The following is a 15,947-nucleotide window of genomic DNA, read 5'->3' as shown; positions in this document are numbered from 1 at the left end:
CAAAACATGTTTTATTATTATTTGGAAGCAACCAATCTCTTGTGGGTACACCTTACAATGTGTAATCTTCTGTTACATACCACCTGACCCATACAAACATTAAATAAACTGATGTGTTATGTGGTCCATGTACAGTAAAACAGTAAAAGCTGAAGATGAAGTGTGGACTGCTTAATGTAGTCTGACTCAACAGACAGACAGCGCCTCACTGTGGATAATGACTGAATCACAACTCACACTGACGCTGTCTGTCCGTCTGACCACCTGCCAGTCAACACCTGTTCATTTTCTTTGTTCATCTTTCTCTGGACAGCAGGCACAAACACTCACTGGAGGCAGATGTGAGTAGAAATGCCTTCTTCCAGCGGAGTGAGAGCATCCTGACAGCTGAACACCTCGATGGTCCTCTGGAACACACAGCACATTTAAAATACTACTTCAGTTTATATTGACATGAACACACACACAAGCTGCCTCACCTCCATCCCAGTCAGTAGCTCCTCTCTGGATGTCGTGAAGAGAAGCTCGTAGAGTGTGTATTTCTGAAACAGACTGCAGCAAACAGAACACATGAGGTCACTTTAATTATTCAAACACAATATAGCCTACAAGAGCACGGAGCTACTTCACCTATCTATCTTAAATGATACAATAAAATCACAGTGTACTGCGTGTAGTTTCAAGTGAGTTTGTTCTTTTCCCCAGCACATTACTGTGTAATCCACCACAGGTCTGTGCTCAATTCTGTTCATGAACATAAGATGAATTATGGGTTTGCAGTGATGGAAAGTAACTCAAGTACTTAAACACATTTCTGTGGTACTTTACTGAATCTTTCCTCTTTCTGTTGATTTAAACATCTGCAACATTTCACAGGGAACTATACTTTTTTATTCAGTGGCTTTAGTTATGAGATATTTTAATCTTTAATTTCTATCAAGAATTCATATACAGCATAAAACATATGATCAGCTTGTAAGCATCATATATCGTATAATGCATCATTATATATTAAACTACATAGTCATACACATAAAGTAGTACAAATGAGCCCACTCTGGGCAGTTATCTGGGCTCTTGATTTATCCTTCTCCTGAAAGTGAATGAGAGGCTTGATTTGAGATTTGACTCCTTTGCCCACCTCCTGTGCTGCGACAGCCTTTCATCATGTGACACTAGTTTGTCCAGAATGAACCCAGTCAACATGCCCACCGCCCACGCTGCCCGTGTTAGCCTGGCATAAAGATCTGCTTCATATACGCCTATACCACCTGTGTGTGGCAAGTAATGTCAGTGCAGGTTACAGGTGGAGCACAGCAGCAGGACTTCCTGTCACGTCATGTGGGATAATGACTGGGCCAATTAAGGGACTAAATGGGGTCCTTATGTGCCAAATGGAGACCTATGTTTGATATGTGCTGTCACCCATGTAGGTTAAACATGGGTTAGCGTATACTACTGTAACCCACATGGGGCCTGCACAGAACAAATGCTCACATTTCCATGCCAGCATATCACTAACCCATGCGGGGCCCACATGGACGTGTTGGCTGAGATTTAGAGGAGGTATGCATTCATAATATTTTAGGCATCACCGAATGAGTCATGCAGAGTTAGATTGTACCTGTGAATACAACACAATCTTCTCACCTGTTTCTGATGTAACTTATCAGTGCCATGGCATCTTCTTTGTCTAGAAGTGACGTGGTGTCTGTCTCTGAAGTGGAGCAGCAGCAGGCAGCACCTAAGGCCTTTGCAAACTCCATCAAGTTCTCCACCAAAACCATCTGTTTCTCTGGAATATGGCAAAAAGCACAGATTAGTGCTGGACTTCTGATGTATTTGACAGGGTATGTAGTGATTACTGAATGCATTTGATTACGTTAGTTTACTCATTTTCTGCATTGTACAATTAAAAGAGTCATTCTGTAGGAACTACTGAGATGTATTTCTGATTCTGAGTCTATTATCCTGGGCTACTGTATCAGGGTTGCTGTATATTATATGGGTCTACCTAATAGGTTGTGAAAAACACCCCCTATATTATTACTGTGTGTAAATTTAACCATTATATAGTGCCCTCAGACATTCTGTCACATATCTATGGCACATACTGTATAATTTCTGCTTACAATCCCAAAATGCAATGCTTAGCATTTTATAGATGAGAAAGTTAGTCTCAGCAATGACCAAAGTCATGATGCTACACATCCATATTTTTATATGTAACCTGAGCCTGACTATCCATTCATTTCCATGCAGTATGAAAATCAATTGTCAGACTCAGATCGAGTTACGTTATCTTCACATAGTAATTATACTAAATACTCAACTGCCTTACTATGAAACAATAAGGTAACAAATGTATAAATTTGGCAAATGTAGAGTCAAAAGTATGCTACCTGATTTTCTTACTGAGCAGATATTAATGGAAACCAATGGCTGGCTGGACTCGGTCTAGTTTGATCTCAGTTAATCTGATCTGATGAAGCATAAAATTGTGACGTAAATGCAGAGTAAGTGATTAGTTTGAGCATGTTCCAGACAGGTTCATCCAAGGAGTTTTTGCAAATCCAACTCTGCCTGACAATACAAATGTATCCAGTCAGTAAGTAAAACTTTATACATTTGTAAAAGACAGAGAAGAATTGTTAAAACAAGTAGTAATGATGCAGAAGACTTTTGTGAAGAGCATTTATATGGTCTAGACACGAGGGGACAACGCAGAGGATTTGTTTTAGCTTCTGGAAAGATAGGAAGGGGTGTAATTTGGCAATGTTTGTTTACTAAAATGACAGCTGTGAATTACAGTCCTCCTTCTCTGTGTGTCCTCCCCACCTCTTATGTTATTTAGCAGCATGTGCAGTACAGCCATGGTGAAGGAGATTTGTATGGGGGTGAAGTTGGCCTCTTTTGCCCACCAGAAACCACAGACATAGTAATCCAGTAGGGCAGCTTCCTTCATACACGTCTGATAGTTCCTGAAGCCCAGAATCTCCTTTAACTCCCTGCAGACAACACAAAGCACATCTGGATGAACACTCTTTCAGCGCAGCAGTAAATATAAGGGAAATGTCCACACTCATATCCAGCTACTACTGAACCGTCCCTCAAAATAATATGAATAAAATCATTTAAATATAACCACTGTCAGTGTCTGATGAAATCACTTGGTATGTAAATGGTTAACAGATCTCATTCTACAAGCCCAATAAGTTTTGAGGTTTTAAAAATATTGCCTCCTCCCTAGGGCTGGGGATTGTTGTAAAATGTTCTATAGCTGTTAGTGAGAGCTTGACTTCAATACCAGTTCCTGAACAAAAAAAAAGGAACATGGTTCTCAACGTGAAAGCCTGAGGTCCATCATCTCGACCTCCCCCCTCTGAAGTGCCAACATGCTGAGTATTTTAAATTCCAGCAGGTCTCAGTATGTTTCAATTTGATATCTTTAGTCCCAGAAATAGATGAATAATGAAAAACGTCAGCATTACTTCTCCTGACAGGATGTTGGTGTAGTCTGTGGTCTGGTCTTTGACTCAAGACCACACCGGTGAACATCCAGGGATTGAATTTTGAGAAGATGGGAGCATACAAATACCTGGGTGTTCACCTCAACAATAAACTAGACTGTTCTGACGACACAGACATCCTGTACAAAAAGGTCAAAGTCGTCTCCACTTAATGAGGACACTGAAGTTCTTTGGAGTGTGCGGGATCTGCATGATTCTATGCAGTTGTCTGCTGGGGAGGGGGAAGCACAGAGAGAGGCAGAAAAAGACTCATCAAAATGGTGAAGAGGTCCAGCTCTGTACTGGACTGCCACTTAGAATACATAGAGGAAGTGGAGGAAAGGAGGATGCCAGCAGAGCTGACATCCATCATGAACAACTCCTCTCACCCCGTTCATCAGACTGTGGAGGCCTTAAAGAGCTCCTTCAGCAACAGACTGCTACACCCACCATGTAAGAAGGAGCTCTACCACAGGTCCTTCATTCCAACAGCTGACAGACTCTCAGCATGACTTCATGACCTCTTTCTTTAGATTTCTTACTTGTGAGTACTCTCTTTTCCACCTTCTGTATATGAGCTACCAATTGAGATGTCACAGTTTGCTGATGGATGAATTAGTCATTATGTACTGAAACAGAGGCACTTTAATGGGCCAACAGTATGTTTTTTGTTTCTTTTTTGTTAATGTGTTGGTTATAGGAACTGAGGGAGACTTTACACAGGGGTGGGTGTGGCTCTGGTGTCAGGGCAGGTAATCAGAGGGCCACAGGTTCAATTCCTGGCTCTCCCAGTCCAGTCAAAGTATCCTTGGGAAAGATACTAAACCCAAGATTGCTCCTGATGGCTGTGTGTGCACAAATAAGCTATCATTGTAAGCACTTTGGATTGGAAGTGCTGTGTCTCTCATGCTGAGCAGTTGGCACCTTCCATCATTTGCCATCAGTGTGTGAATGTGACAAGTGTTGTAAAGTGCTTTGAGTAGTCGATAAACAAGAAAAGTTTTTACAACTTATATGAGGTGGGTATTTTAAATTGAATGAGTTATTAGAGTGTTTATTTGATATTAATCTGTCCAACAAAACAATGAATGATGAAAAACTTCAGCATTACTCCTTCAGAATATTATTGGCAATATAGAGAAGAGCTTGAAACCTTTACAATTTCTTGTTGAGAAATTAAATTTCAAGGAAGTAAAATGTGAAAAAATCAAAATTATAAAAAAACATTTCATCAAAAGTGTCTCATGACATAATAGAGACTGCTGACATGAACTTTTCTGAGAATACTGAGGAACTTTAATGTTGGACAATGGTCTTGGATTTGAAAACAGAGTACAATGCAGTACAGAATATCAAAAAACACAAATAATGTTAGGGTAAAAATAAAAAGGGAGAAGAGACATGTCTGAGGAATCAAAATGTATTGATAATTCTGATTAAAATGCTGTAAAGTGAAGCATAATGATATATATTTACCAATAATATTAACATTATAGCCATAACCAGCAGACAGCTCATTAGTGTGATATCGTAGGAGCGGCAGGTGCACGTTTAGCGCAGTTAAATTACTGCACGCTGGCTCGCTGTGACGCAGTTATAGCGGCTGACACTACTCACGCCTGAAGTTCATTCCCGCTTCTGTGGAGCAGCTCTGGGATCTGTTGGTGTGGCAGCGCGTCCCACTGGAGGAGGAAGACGGGTTCCTCTTTCTAAAGAGGAGGGAGGACAGACCGGCAGCGGTTTGTCACATAAGATACACGCATACAACACGACAGACGCGACGTTCCGAGTGGAAATCATTAGTTATTACCTCTAGGTTACTGTCTTTGACTTTTGCTTTGTCTGTCTTTTCACGACGGGTCGCTCCTGCGGACATGTTGACGCTCTAGTCGTTGCCATAGCAACCCCGTCAAACTGCTCGAGTTCCTGTCCTTTTTAAAAATCTCACTGCTGTACTTCCGTTTGACTTGTGTACATAATATTATACCTTTAATAATAATATACCTTTAGAGAGCAGCCATTATGACATAGGAAAGAAAAGTCGGGTCGACGCAGGTGTCTCCAGTGATACTAATTAGGGTTAAGTTCCATTTATTGCAGCAGAGACTTTCCAGTGAGCCAACTTCCTCCTCCTGGTACACACACAGACAAAGTCAGCACAGGACACACATACTGTACACACGAAGATGACCATGGTGTGTGGTCATAGTTTTCAGTACAGTGAGCTTCCTTTCCAAAGGTTTGATCTGTTCTATCATTCAGTCTATTCAACTGCTGATATCCAGTGAGAAGCTGCTGAGTAATCTATCAATACATTAAGATATCTGGTATATACTTTAATGATGAAGTAAAACCTTCTTGATAATCATCCACTTAACTACATGAATTAGATTTTTAGGCCACACGTGGGCATATTTTTCCTTTTTAAAAGTGACATCTTTCCCCCTCTAAGAGTGGACAGACGGCAGAAGTGCTCTGTCTGCCATTTTTTAATCCAAGATTTTGGCTGTGTTTGAGCCAAACTCATTCTTAAAATGAATACACAAAATGCTGAACTATTTCACATGCATGAATTTAATAAACCAAAACTTAATGATTGTTTCTCCAATCTCTTAAAAGCAATAATCTGCAGCCAATCAAACTCAAAGAACTTTATTATGTATTCTACTGGAGCTTCTAAAGATACCAAAGATGTCAGGCTTTGGGGAAATTTCAGTCTAATTATCATATGGCTTCAACTGGGAGTTGGATAAAGCTGACAAAGGATATATGAGATACTGTCAGTCTATGTGAAATAAGATGATGTTTCTACCATAAAGCTACTGAAGGGGGAATGAAAAAAATATTTTAATGGGTCAAATAACTAAAATCTTCTCTCTTCTAAAAATGGGTCATAAACAGCAGAAATAAGAGCAGTGCAGCTGTACTAGGGCCCATCATCTCATCCTGATCAGTCAGATGTATTTGGAACAAATCAGTCTGTATTGCAACCATTGGTCGGATAAAATGAAAAACACATTTGTAAACTTCATTTTGGGCTCTGGGTAAAGGCAATGGACATTTTTAAGACTAAATAATTAATCTATTATTGGTCAAAAATAACGAACACATCAATCAATTTAACATTAGGCTGATTCTTAAGAAGGATAAATCAGGGGATGTGTGTTCATCCTATGCTAAGCCAGGATTGCTAAATTTAGATTTTATGCAAAATACTGGCCTTAAGGCTCGAGAAAATCTTTCCAAATTGTATAATTGATGACATTTATTGCTGGAAAGAACTCCTGTAACAATGTTAGGTTACTCAACATCATTCGGCTGTTACTTCACTGTATTATTACTACTATGTTACTTCATTATAATCCACTAGGGGCTGTTATTACAAACAGTAAATGCTCCTCTTACTTTGCACTTGAGGTTAGTTTTTCACATCAGACTGATTTAAAAAAAGTGTAAAGCTGCAAAGATTGTAGACGAGGAAAAACATAAAATCTGGAAACAGAACGAGGAACATTGTTGCAAAGAAGACAAAAAGACAAGATCCTCTTCAACTTAAAACACTAAAAAATTCCCCAAAATCACATCACTCTGCTGCTTTAAGCTGACAAATACTTTGGTGATGATGGATCATTATTTGTAAATGAACAACCTGGACACAGTGCTGCTACAGAAAACTTTGCTGAACGCGCATTGTGGACCAGTTCCAGTGTCTCCACTGAATTTAGTGTTTAAACTACTTTAATCATTTATGTTAATTATATATTTGATACTATCTAAAGTACCAAAGTTATTAAACAGGTGGACAATCTTCACCCTCACTGTACCCCTCCCCTACGGTAAATCACACAGCATTGTATCAATGATTAAAATTATTGTGTATTATAAGTACTGGTTCACGTCTTACAGCTTCACATTAGTTCGTTCATAGTTATAGTTAACCTTGTCTGTAAAACTGTGTGCATGATGTAGAAAACTCTCGCACTGGGCCCCACTGTTACCAGCCTTCTGAGCAAAAGTTACTCAAACAGAACAAGGAATTTGTTTGGGACTATTTTCAACGGCGGACTAATCCACATTTGGTCCCCTAGTGGATGTTTCTGGCAGCAGGACGGTTTATGTGGGATTCATGATAAACTAAAAATAAACTACAGTGTCTGTGTTCATGGTAATGAAGAAACATTCAAAATTACATCAGACTGCAAGAGCAGACCTCAGGATTATTTCTGTACAGGTTACTTTGATTTAGAGTCAACAACTGCATGTCTCTGCAGGCTACTGAGAGATTGGAGCAACATTGCATGAAACAAAAACATAGTAGTCTCTGGAGGCGTGCCCCAGCTCTTTTTTTCTCCACCCTGTGTAACACTGAACTCCTTCAGACCTTTCACATATAACTCCTCTGTCCCCTGCAGTAGCCAGGACTGCCAGAGCTCCTCCAGTGTGCTTCTCAAACTCAGGACTCATAATGTTCTTCAAGTTCTTTTGTGCTGTGGTGACCAGGTGTCTCTTTATCTTCATCTCTCTCGTAGGGGTGTGGAGAGTGGTGTGGGTGAAGAACAATGGACTCTACTGGTTTCTTACCATCCTCTACCTGCCTCTGGTGGCTGAGATGATCCTCACCCTGAAAAGAAGGAGTGGAAACGATTATAAATGGTATGAGCTCCTGTACTCCATCATTATCCTATATTCAGCTCAAATACGACTGGCTGGCTGTAAAGTCCAGTAAAGGGAATAGAAGTTAAGATTAAAATAATATTTCAGGAATGATTTTATTCCCCCACAGGTTTTCTCCAGCTATCTTCCTTTTTCTCATCAGTATTATCCCATCATTATGGATTTTAGAGCTTCACCACCTGGAGAACAAATCAGCTGACTCAACGGTATCATGCATGGATTTTATTCTAACATATCTCCTATTCTGGTTTCGTGGCATAATACTGTGTTCATTGATGATTTTCTCTCATTGTAGTGTGAAAAACTTGACTCGACTGAAAATATTAAGAGTCTTTTCAGACTCTGGATGAACTCAACCAATGGCAGTGAGCCACTCCAGGTGGGTTTGAGGTTAAACAAAAATTTGAATCCTTTTCTCAAACGTGTCTTTAGTTCAAATAAATACAACAGAGACGAGTGTTCAGTTACAGAGGTCAATTTTGAATTATTAATATATTACATATATTTCAGCAGATTCATATTGTTTGGCAGGGGAGGATTGTGGTCTGAACAGATTGTTCAATGTTACTGAATGATAAAGATCGTTATTGTTGCTCGGATCCTCCCTGTAGTAGTTTCTGCACTTCTGTTTTTGCTTTTCTGTGTCCTCACGTCTAGACAGTGGGGCTCTTTTTTTGCACAGTGTTTGGTAATGCTGGTTCACCTCAAAGAGGCTGTTGTGAGGCCGCTGCTCTTTTTTTCCCCTTATAACCCGAGCACATTCATAGAGCCGGCTGCTTTTAATGAAATGACCCACCCTCAATAAAAACAATTACAAGCTGAACACGTCTGCACTGTGAAATATATTCTATCTTTTGACCAGAGTTTCTTCACAGTTTTCACTAAAGAGGAATATTTTAACTCACATTACTTCTTTAACGTTGACCGCTAATCATTTCTAGAGCATTGATTAAAAGTGATAGTAAAACGTGCCCTGGCCAAACCGGGACGTCTTGTCAATAGTTGGGTAATTTTAGATTATTGTCTGTATATTTTTTAATTTTGGACAGATCCAGGGAGTTGTTTCCTCCCTGTTTTCTCTTCCAGTGTTTATGCTATAAGCTAACCACATCCTGACCCAAGATGTGAATCTGATCTTCTCATCTTATTCCCAAAATGTTGGAACTATTTGGGACTTGGGAATGACTTCTTTTTAAAGAGTAACTAAACAGCAACTTCCCACCTTGCTGCAGTAAGGTGGAAGTGTACTTGGGGGTGTGGCAGTGATACTGGGTGATACTTTTAAACAGACAGAACAGAGAGTACTGCGTTACAGAATGGTGTTAATAATTTACTCTTTGAAAGAATATGAGATTATATTTTTTTGTACTGTGAATCATGCAAATGCCTGAACAACATCTGATCCTGTTGCGTTTCTCTCTATGACTTCTTTCCATGTCTCACACTACACAGGGGATCCCTCTGTCTTTAGTGTGTGCCAATGACTGGATCCTGGCTTTACACCAAATCCTGCTCATTTTACTAATCTTGGGGAAGTGGCTGCTGCCGGCTGCTGGAGAGCTGACCAGGGACCAACTCTCGCAGTTACTGCTCATCTTTGTAGGCACTGCTGCTGACATACTCGAGTTCACCTCTGAGTCACTGTCTGACATCAAGTGAGTAAGAAGGGAACAAAAGACAGGACAGAAGGAAGAAGTTACATTTAACTTGTCTTGTAAAAGATTTAAGTGAAAACAAGTGTGTGTGTGTGTGTGTGTGCGTGTGTGTGTGTGTCTGTGATACAGAGACAGCAGTCCAGCCATGGTTTACATTATTCTGGCAGTGTGGACTTGGAGCATGCTGCAGTTTCCACTGCATTTCTCAGGTTCAGTACATTTATTTATTTTTCAGTTGAGATTTTGCTAAAGATACAGTGCTTTTTATCAGCAACATCTTGCTTTGCACAGACACATCTACAAACCACTGAGCATCTCCACCGCTTGTTGATGAGAACAGCCACATTTATTTTTATGGGCACCTAAATATTGCATTGTACAGATCCCAACGGCCAATACAGTACATGTAGCAGCACAGGATCTCTGGGAATTACATTCACATTTGATGATTGTCATATGTGCAGTTAAAAACGAGTTTCCCAGTATATAAATATCCATAGAAATAATAAATACAGTATATTTAAAATATAGGAAATATCAGCAGAGATAAAAGAAAAAAAAGAAAATAAGTGAAGTATCTAAAAAAACACTATGTACAATATGCAAACGAATATTCACTGACAAAATATCTGTGTCCAACGTTCAGTATCAATACAGGCAGTAGTGTGGTCAATATAGTAGATCTAAATGGCAACCTCTGTTGCTGTGAACATAGCCAGCATAAATATGGACGTCGTATCTGTGACATGTGGTAGCTCTGGTCACCGCCATCTTAGCAGTCCTGCCTTTGTTAGCTAGCCTCCCAGCTACGGGCAAAGACGTGGAGCATGGGTGAAGCTGAGGCAAAATGAGCGAATGGGTGACAGCACCAACATGTCAATCAAAGTGACCGTGCTCTTAATTCTTATTCTTAATAGTTCTATAAAAATTCACCCTCAGTACCGTAAGCATTTAGGAAATTAGCTATAGAGACCAAAACTGTATTTAGTACCAACCTGTAAACATGCCTATTTCTGCTGTGAAGTTGGACATTTTAACATGGGGACTTATGGAGACTGACTTGATCTGTAACCAGCCTCAGGAGGACGTTTGGGAAACTGTAGTTTTTGCCACTTCCACATTTGGCTTGGAAGTAGAAAATATAAGAAGGTACAAAACTACAAAACAAAATTAACCAGCAAAAGTAAGACTGCCAAGATAGACAACCAGGGCTACCACACTGAGCTTTACAACAGCTCTTCAGAAACCTGTGGGGGACATCACGAAGACTATGGCCATATTTTATAGTCTATGGGTAGATCCGAAGCCCCAGGCACATGATACATGACTGGCCCAAAAAGACCTTTTTTCAGAAGCAGCTTTTTTAAACGTAACAACGAAATGACTCATTGACACAATTTGTTCAAGTTAGCAGAGGGCTAAACAGGAAGTTAACTGCTTGGCCGGCAGAAGTCTCTTGTGTGCTTACTGTATGAACTACGGAAGCCTATATGGGTAATTGCATGCCTGAAAATAACTTTCTTGACTTAATGTACCACTGTGCAGCTCCATAAAAAAGAACAGAATCTGCTAAGAAACTGCTCAGGATGAGCCCTTTCAGACGCAACACGGCAGTGCACTCTGAAACCTGAAACCCATTATTTCCACAACAGCTTTTCACTACATCAAGCAAAGCAATGACTTGCTTGGCATTAAGGTTATCTCACTACACGTTCCAAGTAGCTCGCCCAACAACGACCATAGTTTAGAATTATCTTTCCAATGAGAATATGGCAGATTGCAACTGAGCTAATGCAGTCAACTCAAAGTTATTTCCTCCTTTGTCTCAATAGTAATAGGTGCGTCCTCAGACGACCTCTCCGAACCTGCACCCTCCCGCCTTGCTCACCTCAGGACTGATATCTGGAGCACTGTGGAAGCTTTGTTTATCCAGGATGGGCCCTTCCTGGTGGTCCGCCTCACTGTCATGATCTACTTCAATGTGGTACACCAGATGCTGATCTTCTTCGCCATCAAAAACTTCCTGGTTGTCATTCTCAACATCTACCGCCTCTGTGTCCTCATCTGTGACAAGACCTCCTGAATTTGGATGTTATCCTAGTGCAGAAGGTTACAGTAATGATGTTACTGTGTTACTTGATGTGCCATCGTGATTGCATGTCACATTCTAGTGTAATTCTTTTTTCTTAACTTGCTATTTTACTATGAAAGATACTGCAGTTTTCTACTAAAGGCCACGCAGTTTCAATAGGTAATGTACTGTATGTATATTAGTATGTATAAGAATCCTACTTATTATGTGACAAAAGTAACAATCACTTGCAAAGTAATTGATTGTGACACCGTGCACCTCATGTGTTAATCTTGATGAAGACATAATTCTTGTTGAAAGATCAGAAACTAAGTAATAAATTAGTCTCTGCTTTGGAGTTATGTTGTTTCATTCTCAGTGGAAGAAGTGCAAAGTAAAAGTCCTTTTAGGTTGCTGTGAAGCTGTTTGTATGCTGTGAGCTTAGAGGGTGCTGAAAACATTGAATTAAATCAGGGCTGTAGATTATTATCAGTCTTGGAGGTTATCTTCTGTTTTCAAAATATTTTGAAAGTCCCCAAATTCATTTTTGTTATTTACATGATACAGATATTAGTCCTTACATGCAAGTGGAACCGGTCTTAAGTAGAATGGTAAATGGGCTGTATTTATATAGCACCTTTCTAGTCTTCCAACAACTCAAGGCACTTTTAGGTCATCAACTTGAATATTTCTGAATACGTCAAATGAAGGACAGGAACTATATAAATGTATGTTACTTTTATTACTCTTTGTCAGACTCTGAACATCTTTGTGTGCGAGGATCTCTGACCTTTCAGCTAAAATACTTGACTTGGTATTCTCTCAGTGATATTCTTGGTCATGATGTTCTTACATATTGCAGTTGTATGTTCTTAATTTCCTCTTAACCTCATTTTATTCTCACTCTGTTGTATAAATCAAAGACAAAAACAATATTAGACTTACGTTGTTCATTTATTCATCTCTCACTAGAGTTTCCTCCACAAAGAACAGCAGGCCTAGGATACTTTGTTAAAGGTCCAATGTGTAACATTTACAGAGATTTATTGACAGAAATAAAATATAATCGTCATAGTTATGTTTTCATTAGTGTAAAATCACCTGAAAATTAGAATAGTTCTGTTATATGTAGTGTTAGAATGAGCCTTTATATCTGCAGAGGGAGCGGGTCCTCCTCCACGGAGTGGAAGTTTCACTGTCACTGTGGTTTCCCCTTCACACTTGAACTGAGAGGGAGAGGAGAGGGGTATTCAGTCGGGTAAATTCTGAAACTTCACCACTGGATGGCACTAAATCCTACACACTGAACCTTTAAATCAAAGATGGTTTAGAGAAACAGTCTTCACTGATGAGTCACTTTGTGTATTTGTGTCACATGGATTTAGCCATCAACTTCTGAAGCCAATGCGGAAATGCCAAAAACTGCAGTTCCTGGAATGTCCACTTGAGGCTGGTTACAAAACGTAATTTTCCATAGGTAATGTACTGTATTTATATTAGCATGTATAAGAATCTTGCTTATTATGTGACAAATGTAAAAAATCGCTTGTGATATCATGGACATCATGCTTTTGATGAAGACATATTTCTTGATAAAACCATTTTTGGCTATTTTTAAGAGGCAGGACTGCCAAGCTGCCCATGCCATGCCTGCCTGTTAATTAAAAGGAACTATGTAACTTACAGCCAAGTGTACACAAGAGCACGGAAGAGACAAACCCTCCGTTCTTTGTATTAAATCATACATATAAAAAAAACTGTTTTTAAGATTACAGTTGTTTTGTTCAATGCCATTGCTTTTGACCAGTTACCTGATTTGAGAACACACACACACGGCAGAGAAATCATTTTGTAACAAGTCAGATAACAGACATGCACATACACACAATTCATAAACAGAAACCCAAGCACTGTCCAAAACTGCAAATGTCAAGCAGTTTATGTTAACTCATAAACAACAGCTTATGAAACAAATGCTGGCCAGCCAAAGGTTATTTATCACTGTACAGTAAGGGCTTTGGTTGCTGAAAATAGAAACATGGATATTTTGCCATTTGGCTAATCTTTCACCTGGACCAGATCCTGCCTCAGAGGCAGCAGGGGTTTTGGAAGCAGGTGAGGCAGGCTGTGGAGAGTCTTCCTCTACTGTATATAGCAGGAGATTTAGGACATCTCATACACTAATTTAATCACCAGAGTTTGATGTCATGAGTTGTTGTTGCATGTGTGCATCTGTCTTGATGCCTTTAACTGACTAGCAGGAGATTGATTAGTTCTGTAGCCAGCTTCAAGTGGCTGTTCAAGGAACTGCAATTTTTGGCACTTCCGTGCTGGCGTCACTTCACAGCGACAGAGGTTACTGCTTGGTCAGTCTCCATAAGCCCCCATGTTAAAATCTTCACAGCAGAAATAAACATGTTTACATTTCTAAGGCTGGTGCTCTGTCTGGGGCATTTGATCGACCCATAAACTGTATAAAACATGGATATAGTCCCACAGGTTTCTGAAGAGCTGTGAAGCACAGTGTGGTGGCTCTGGTTGTTTCCATCTCGGCAGTCCTGCCTGGCTAATAAAAAATGGGAAAAGAGTGTGGAGCGTGCAGACTTACAGACATACAGGCGCACCTCTACTTCCTCTTTGGTTGCACTTTATAGTAAAGTGGCAACCTCTATGAACTTGAAGTAAAGTGCCAAAAACTGCAGTTCCTTGAATGGCCACATCAAGGCTGGCTCCAGAAATAAGGCAATCTCCATAAGCCCTCATGTTAAATTATCCAACTTCAGGTGTAGTGTGTCAACGTATTGTTCAGTTTGAACCAGTCTTTTATATGACTCAGGAGTAATGAGTAGTCTCAGTGAGTGATTCGTTCATTTTCATGCAGAATGCTCTCTCGTCACATGGCAGCTGCATAAGCTCAGTCAGGACAGGAAACAGAAATGATTAGTTCACGACTCAACTATGTGTCCTCAAGTCTCTGGTTCATTTGTCACATGACAGGCAGTTCAGGCTGTGTGACGAGCAGTACATTTCCCCGTTCATGACAACTGTACTGAGGGTGAATTTTTATACAACTCACCTGTTCAAATTAAATTGAGGCTTAAGCTGCGTTTATTGTCAGCACAAGTGGCTTGTTTGAGCAGCCAGGCTTGATTCAGCCAACCTCAGCAACACCCACGCTTCACCTCTGTGCCCATTTTTGGATTAGCCGGAGGCGACTGAGGCAGGCAGAACTGCCAAGATGGCAATGACCAGAGCTACCACCTGTGACTGACGTCAAGGACACTACGTCCATGTTTTATACTGTCTATGGTCACATTCCAAAGAGGTGGTGGAGTGTATGAATATATATGGTGGTAATAATATATATATATATTAGATAATAGATTAGATAATAGAAATATAGAAATATGTGTAGCAGATCACTACATGTACTCTAACAGCTCTCTGTATCCTAATCCTCATGATAGCTCCCATCACATTTTCCACAACCTGTTTGAATGTCAGCTGAGACGTCACACCCTCCACTCCCCGCCCAGGCTCCCTACGTAACATGCGGCACATCGTTACAGGCAAATGAAGCGCAGCCACTATCTTCTCTGACCTGGATCGAGGAGGGTCTGGTCCGGATTCTGCTCAGCTGAGAGGAGAGAAGACATCACTGCAGGTAACTCAGCCCTTTGCTTTCTCATCACATATCGTTCATGATGTGTCATCTGATCTCTGATGGAGAGCACTGAGGGAAATAGCTGAATAATTCTGATTGCAGTCACAGTCAGAGCGCAGACGCAGAACATGTTAATAAGCACGTTTCTTTACTAAACAAACAGAACCGAGCCAGGCTGAGCAGGCTTCACCTCGCCTCTGTAATAAAACATTACTGTGACAGTGTGATGAATCCTGAACCTGATCTCTCCTCCTCCTCCCCGCCGCCCACACTCACTCGTGTCATTCAAAGCTGGAGGAGGATGCAAAGTGTGGGCTCGGTTGTTCTAACGATGAATCCTCTGCTTTGATCCGTGCAGATGGAGTCGGGACCGG

At 40.3% G+C, this 15,947-nt stretch overlaps 2 protein-coding genes and 1 long non-coding RNA gene across 4 annotated transcripts; 1 reads left to right on the top strand and 2 right to left on the bottom strand.

The window, feature by feature from the left end:
• On the bottom strand, positions 1-5,606 carry cabcoco1 (ciliary associated calcium binding coiled-coil 1). Its single transcript, XM_010750997.3, has 6 exons — positions 5,320-5,606; positions 5,127-5,218; positions 2,839-3,008; positions 1,651-1,795; positions 480-552; positions 1-407 (listed from the first exon to the last, which is right to left on the bottom strand). The coding sequence occupies exons 1-6, from the start codon at positions 5,383-5,385 to the stop codon at positions 327-329; spliced, it is 627 nt and encodes a 208-aa protein (XP_010749299.2). The 5' UTR covers positions 5,386-5,606; the 3' UTR covers positions 1-326.
• A 2,291-nt stretch (positions 5,607-7,897) lies between these two features.
• Positions 7,898-12,836, top strand: LOC104935193 (transmembrane protein 26). 2 transcript variants are annotated; one of them, XM_027289735.1, is made up of 6 exons: positions 7,898-8,162; positions 8,326-8,389; positions 8,479-8,562; positions 9,636-9,838; positions 9,968-10,047; positions 11,671-12,836. In XM_027289735.1, exons 1-6 carry the CDS (start codon positions 7,975-7,977, stop codon positions 11,919-11,921), a joined length of 870 nt encoding a protein of 289 aa, XP_027145536.1. In that variant the 5' UTR covers positions 7,898-7,974; the 3' UTR covers positions 11,922-12,836. The 2 variants fall into 2 exon arrangements, with proteins under 2 accessions (XP_027145536.1, XP_010749301.1); XM_010750999.3 differs by having other exon boundaries at positions 7,903-8,162; positions 8,293-8,389; positions 11,671-12,828.
• Positions 11,867-15,933, bottom strand: LOC113747906 (uncharacterized). Its single transcript, XR_003463983.1, has 4 exons — positions 15,850-15,933; positions 15,511-15,642; positions 13,011-13,135; positions 11,867-11,935 (listed from the first exon to the last, which is right to left on the bottom strand). It is a non-coding gene; the product is annotated as an uncharacterized LOC113747906 (long non-coding RNA).
• Between the last annotated feature and the right edge of the window lie 14 nt (positions 15,934-15,947).

Source organism: Larimichthys crocea, chromosome XVI, assembly GCF_000972845.2.
Source record: "Larimichthys crocea isolate SSNF chromosome XVI, L_crocea_2.0, whole genome shotgun sequence".
Lineage (NCBI taxonomy): Eukaryota > Metazoa > Chordata > Actinopteri > Sciaenidae > Larimichthys > Larimichthys crocea.
The sequence above is the reverse complement of the archived record's forward strand: the minus strand, read 5'-3'. Positions and strand labels throughout refer to the sequence as shown.

What these genes read in the sequence shown, in the direction of transcription:
- LOC104935193 (XM_010750999.3), top strand. Translation starts at nt 7,975, where the DNA reads ATGTTCTTCAAGTTCTTTTGTGCTGTGGTGACCAGGTGTCTCTTTATC. An exon ending in AGTGGAAACGATTATAAATG is followed by an intron (nt 8,163 to 8,292) that starts GTATGAGCTCCT and finishes ATTCCCCCACAG; the next exon opens with GTTTTCTCCAGCTATCTTCC. An exon ending in ATGGCAGTGAGCCACTCCAG is followed by an intron (nt 8,563 to 9,635) that starts GTGGGTTTGAGG and finishes CACACTACACAG; the next exon opens with GGGATCCCTCTGTCTTTAGT.
- cabcoco1 (XM_010750997.3), bottom strand. Translation starts at nt 5,385, where the DNA reads ATGTCCGCAGGAGCGACCCGTCGTGAAAAGACAGACAAAGCAAAAGTC. An exon ending in TCAAAGACAGTAACCTAGAG is followed by an intron (nt 5,219 to 5,319) that starts GTAATAACTAAT and finishes CCTCCTCTTTAG; the next exon opens with AAAGAGGAACCCGTCTTCCT. An exon ending in GCTGCTAAATAACATAAGAG is followed by an intron (nt 1,796 to 2,838) that starts GTGGGGAGGACA and finishes GCCATATTCCAG; the next exon opens with AGAAACAGATGGTTTTGGTG.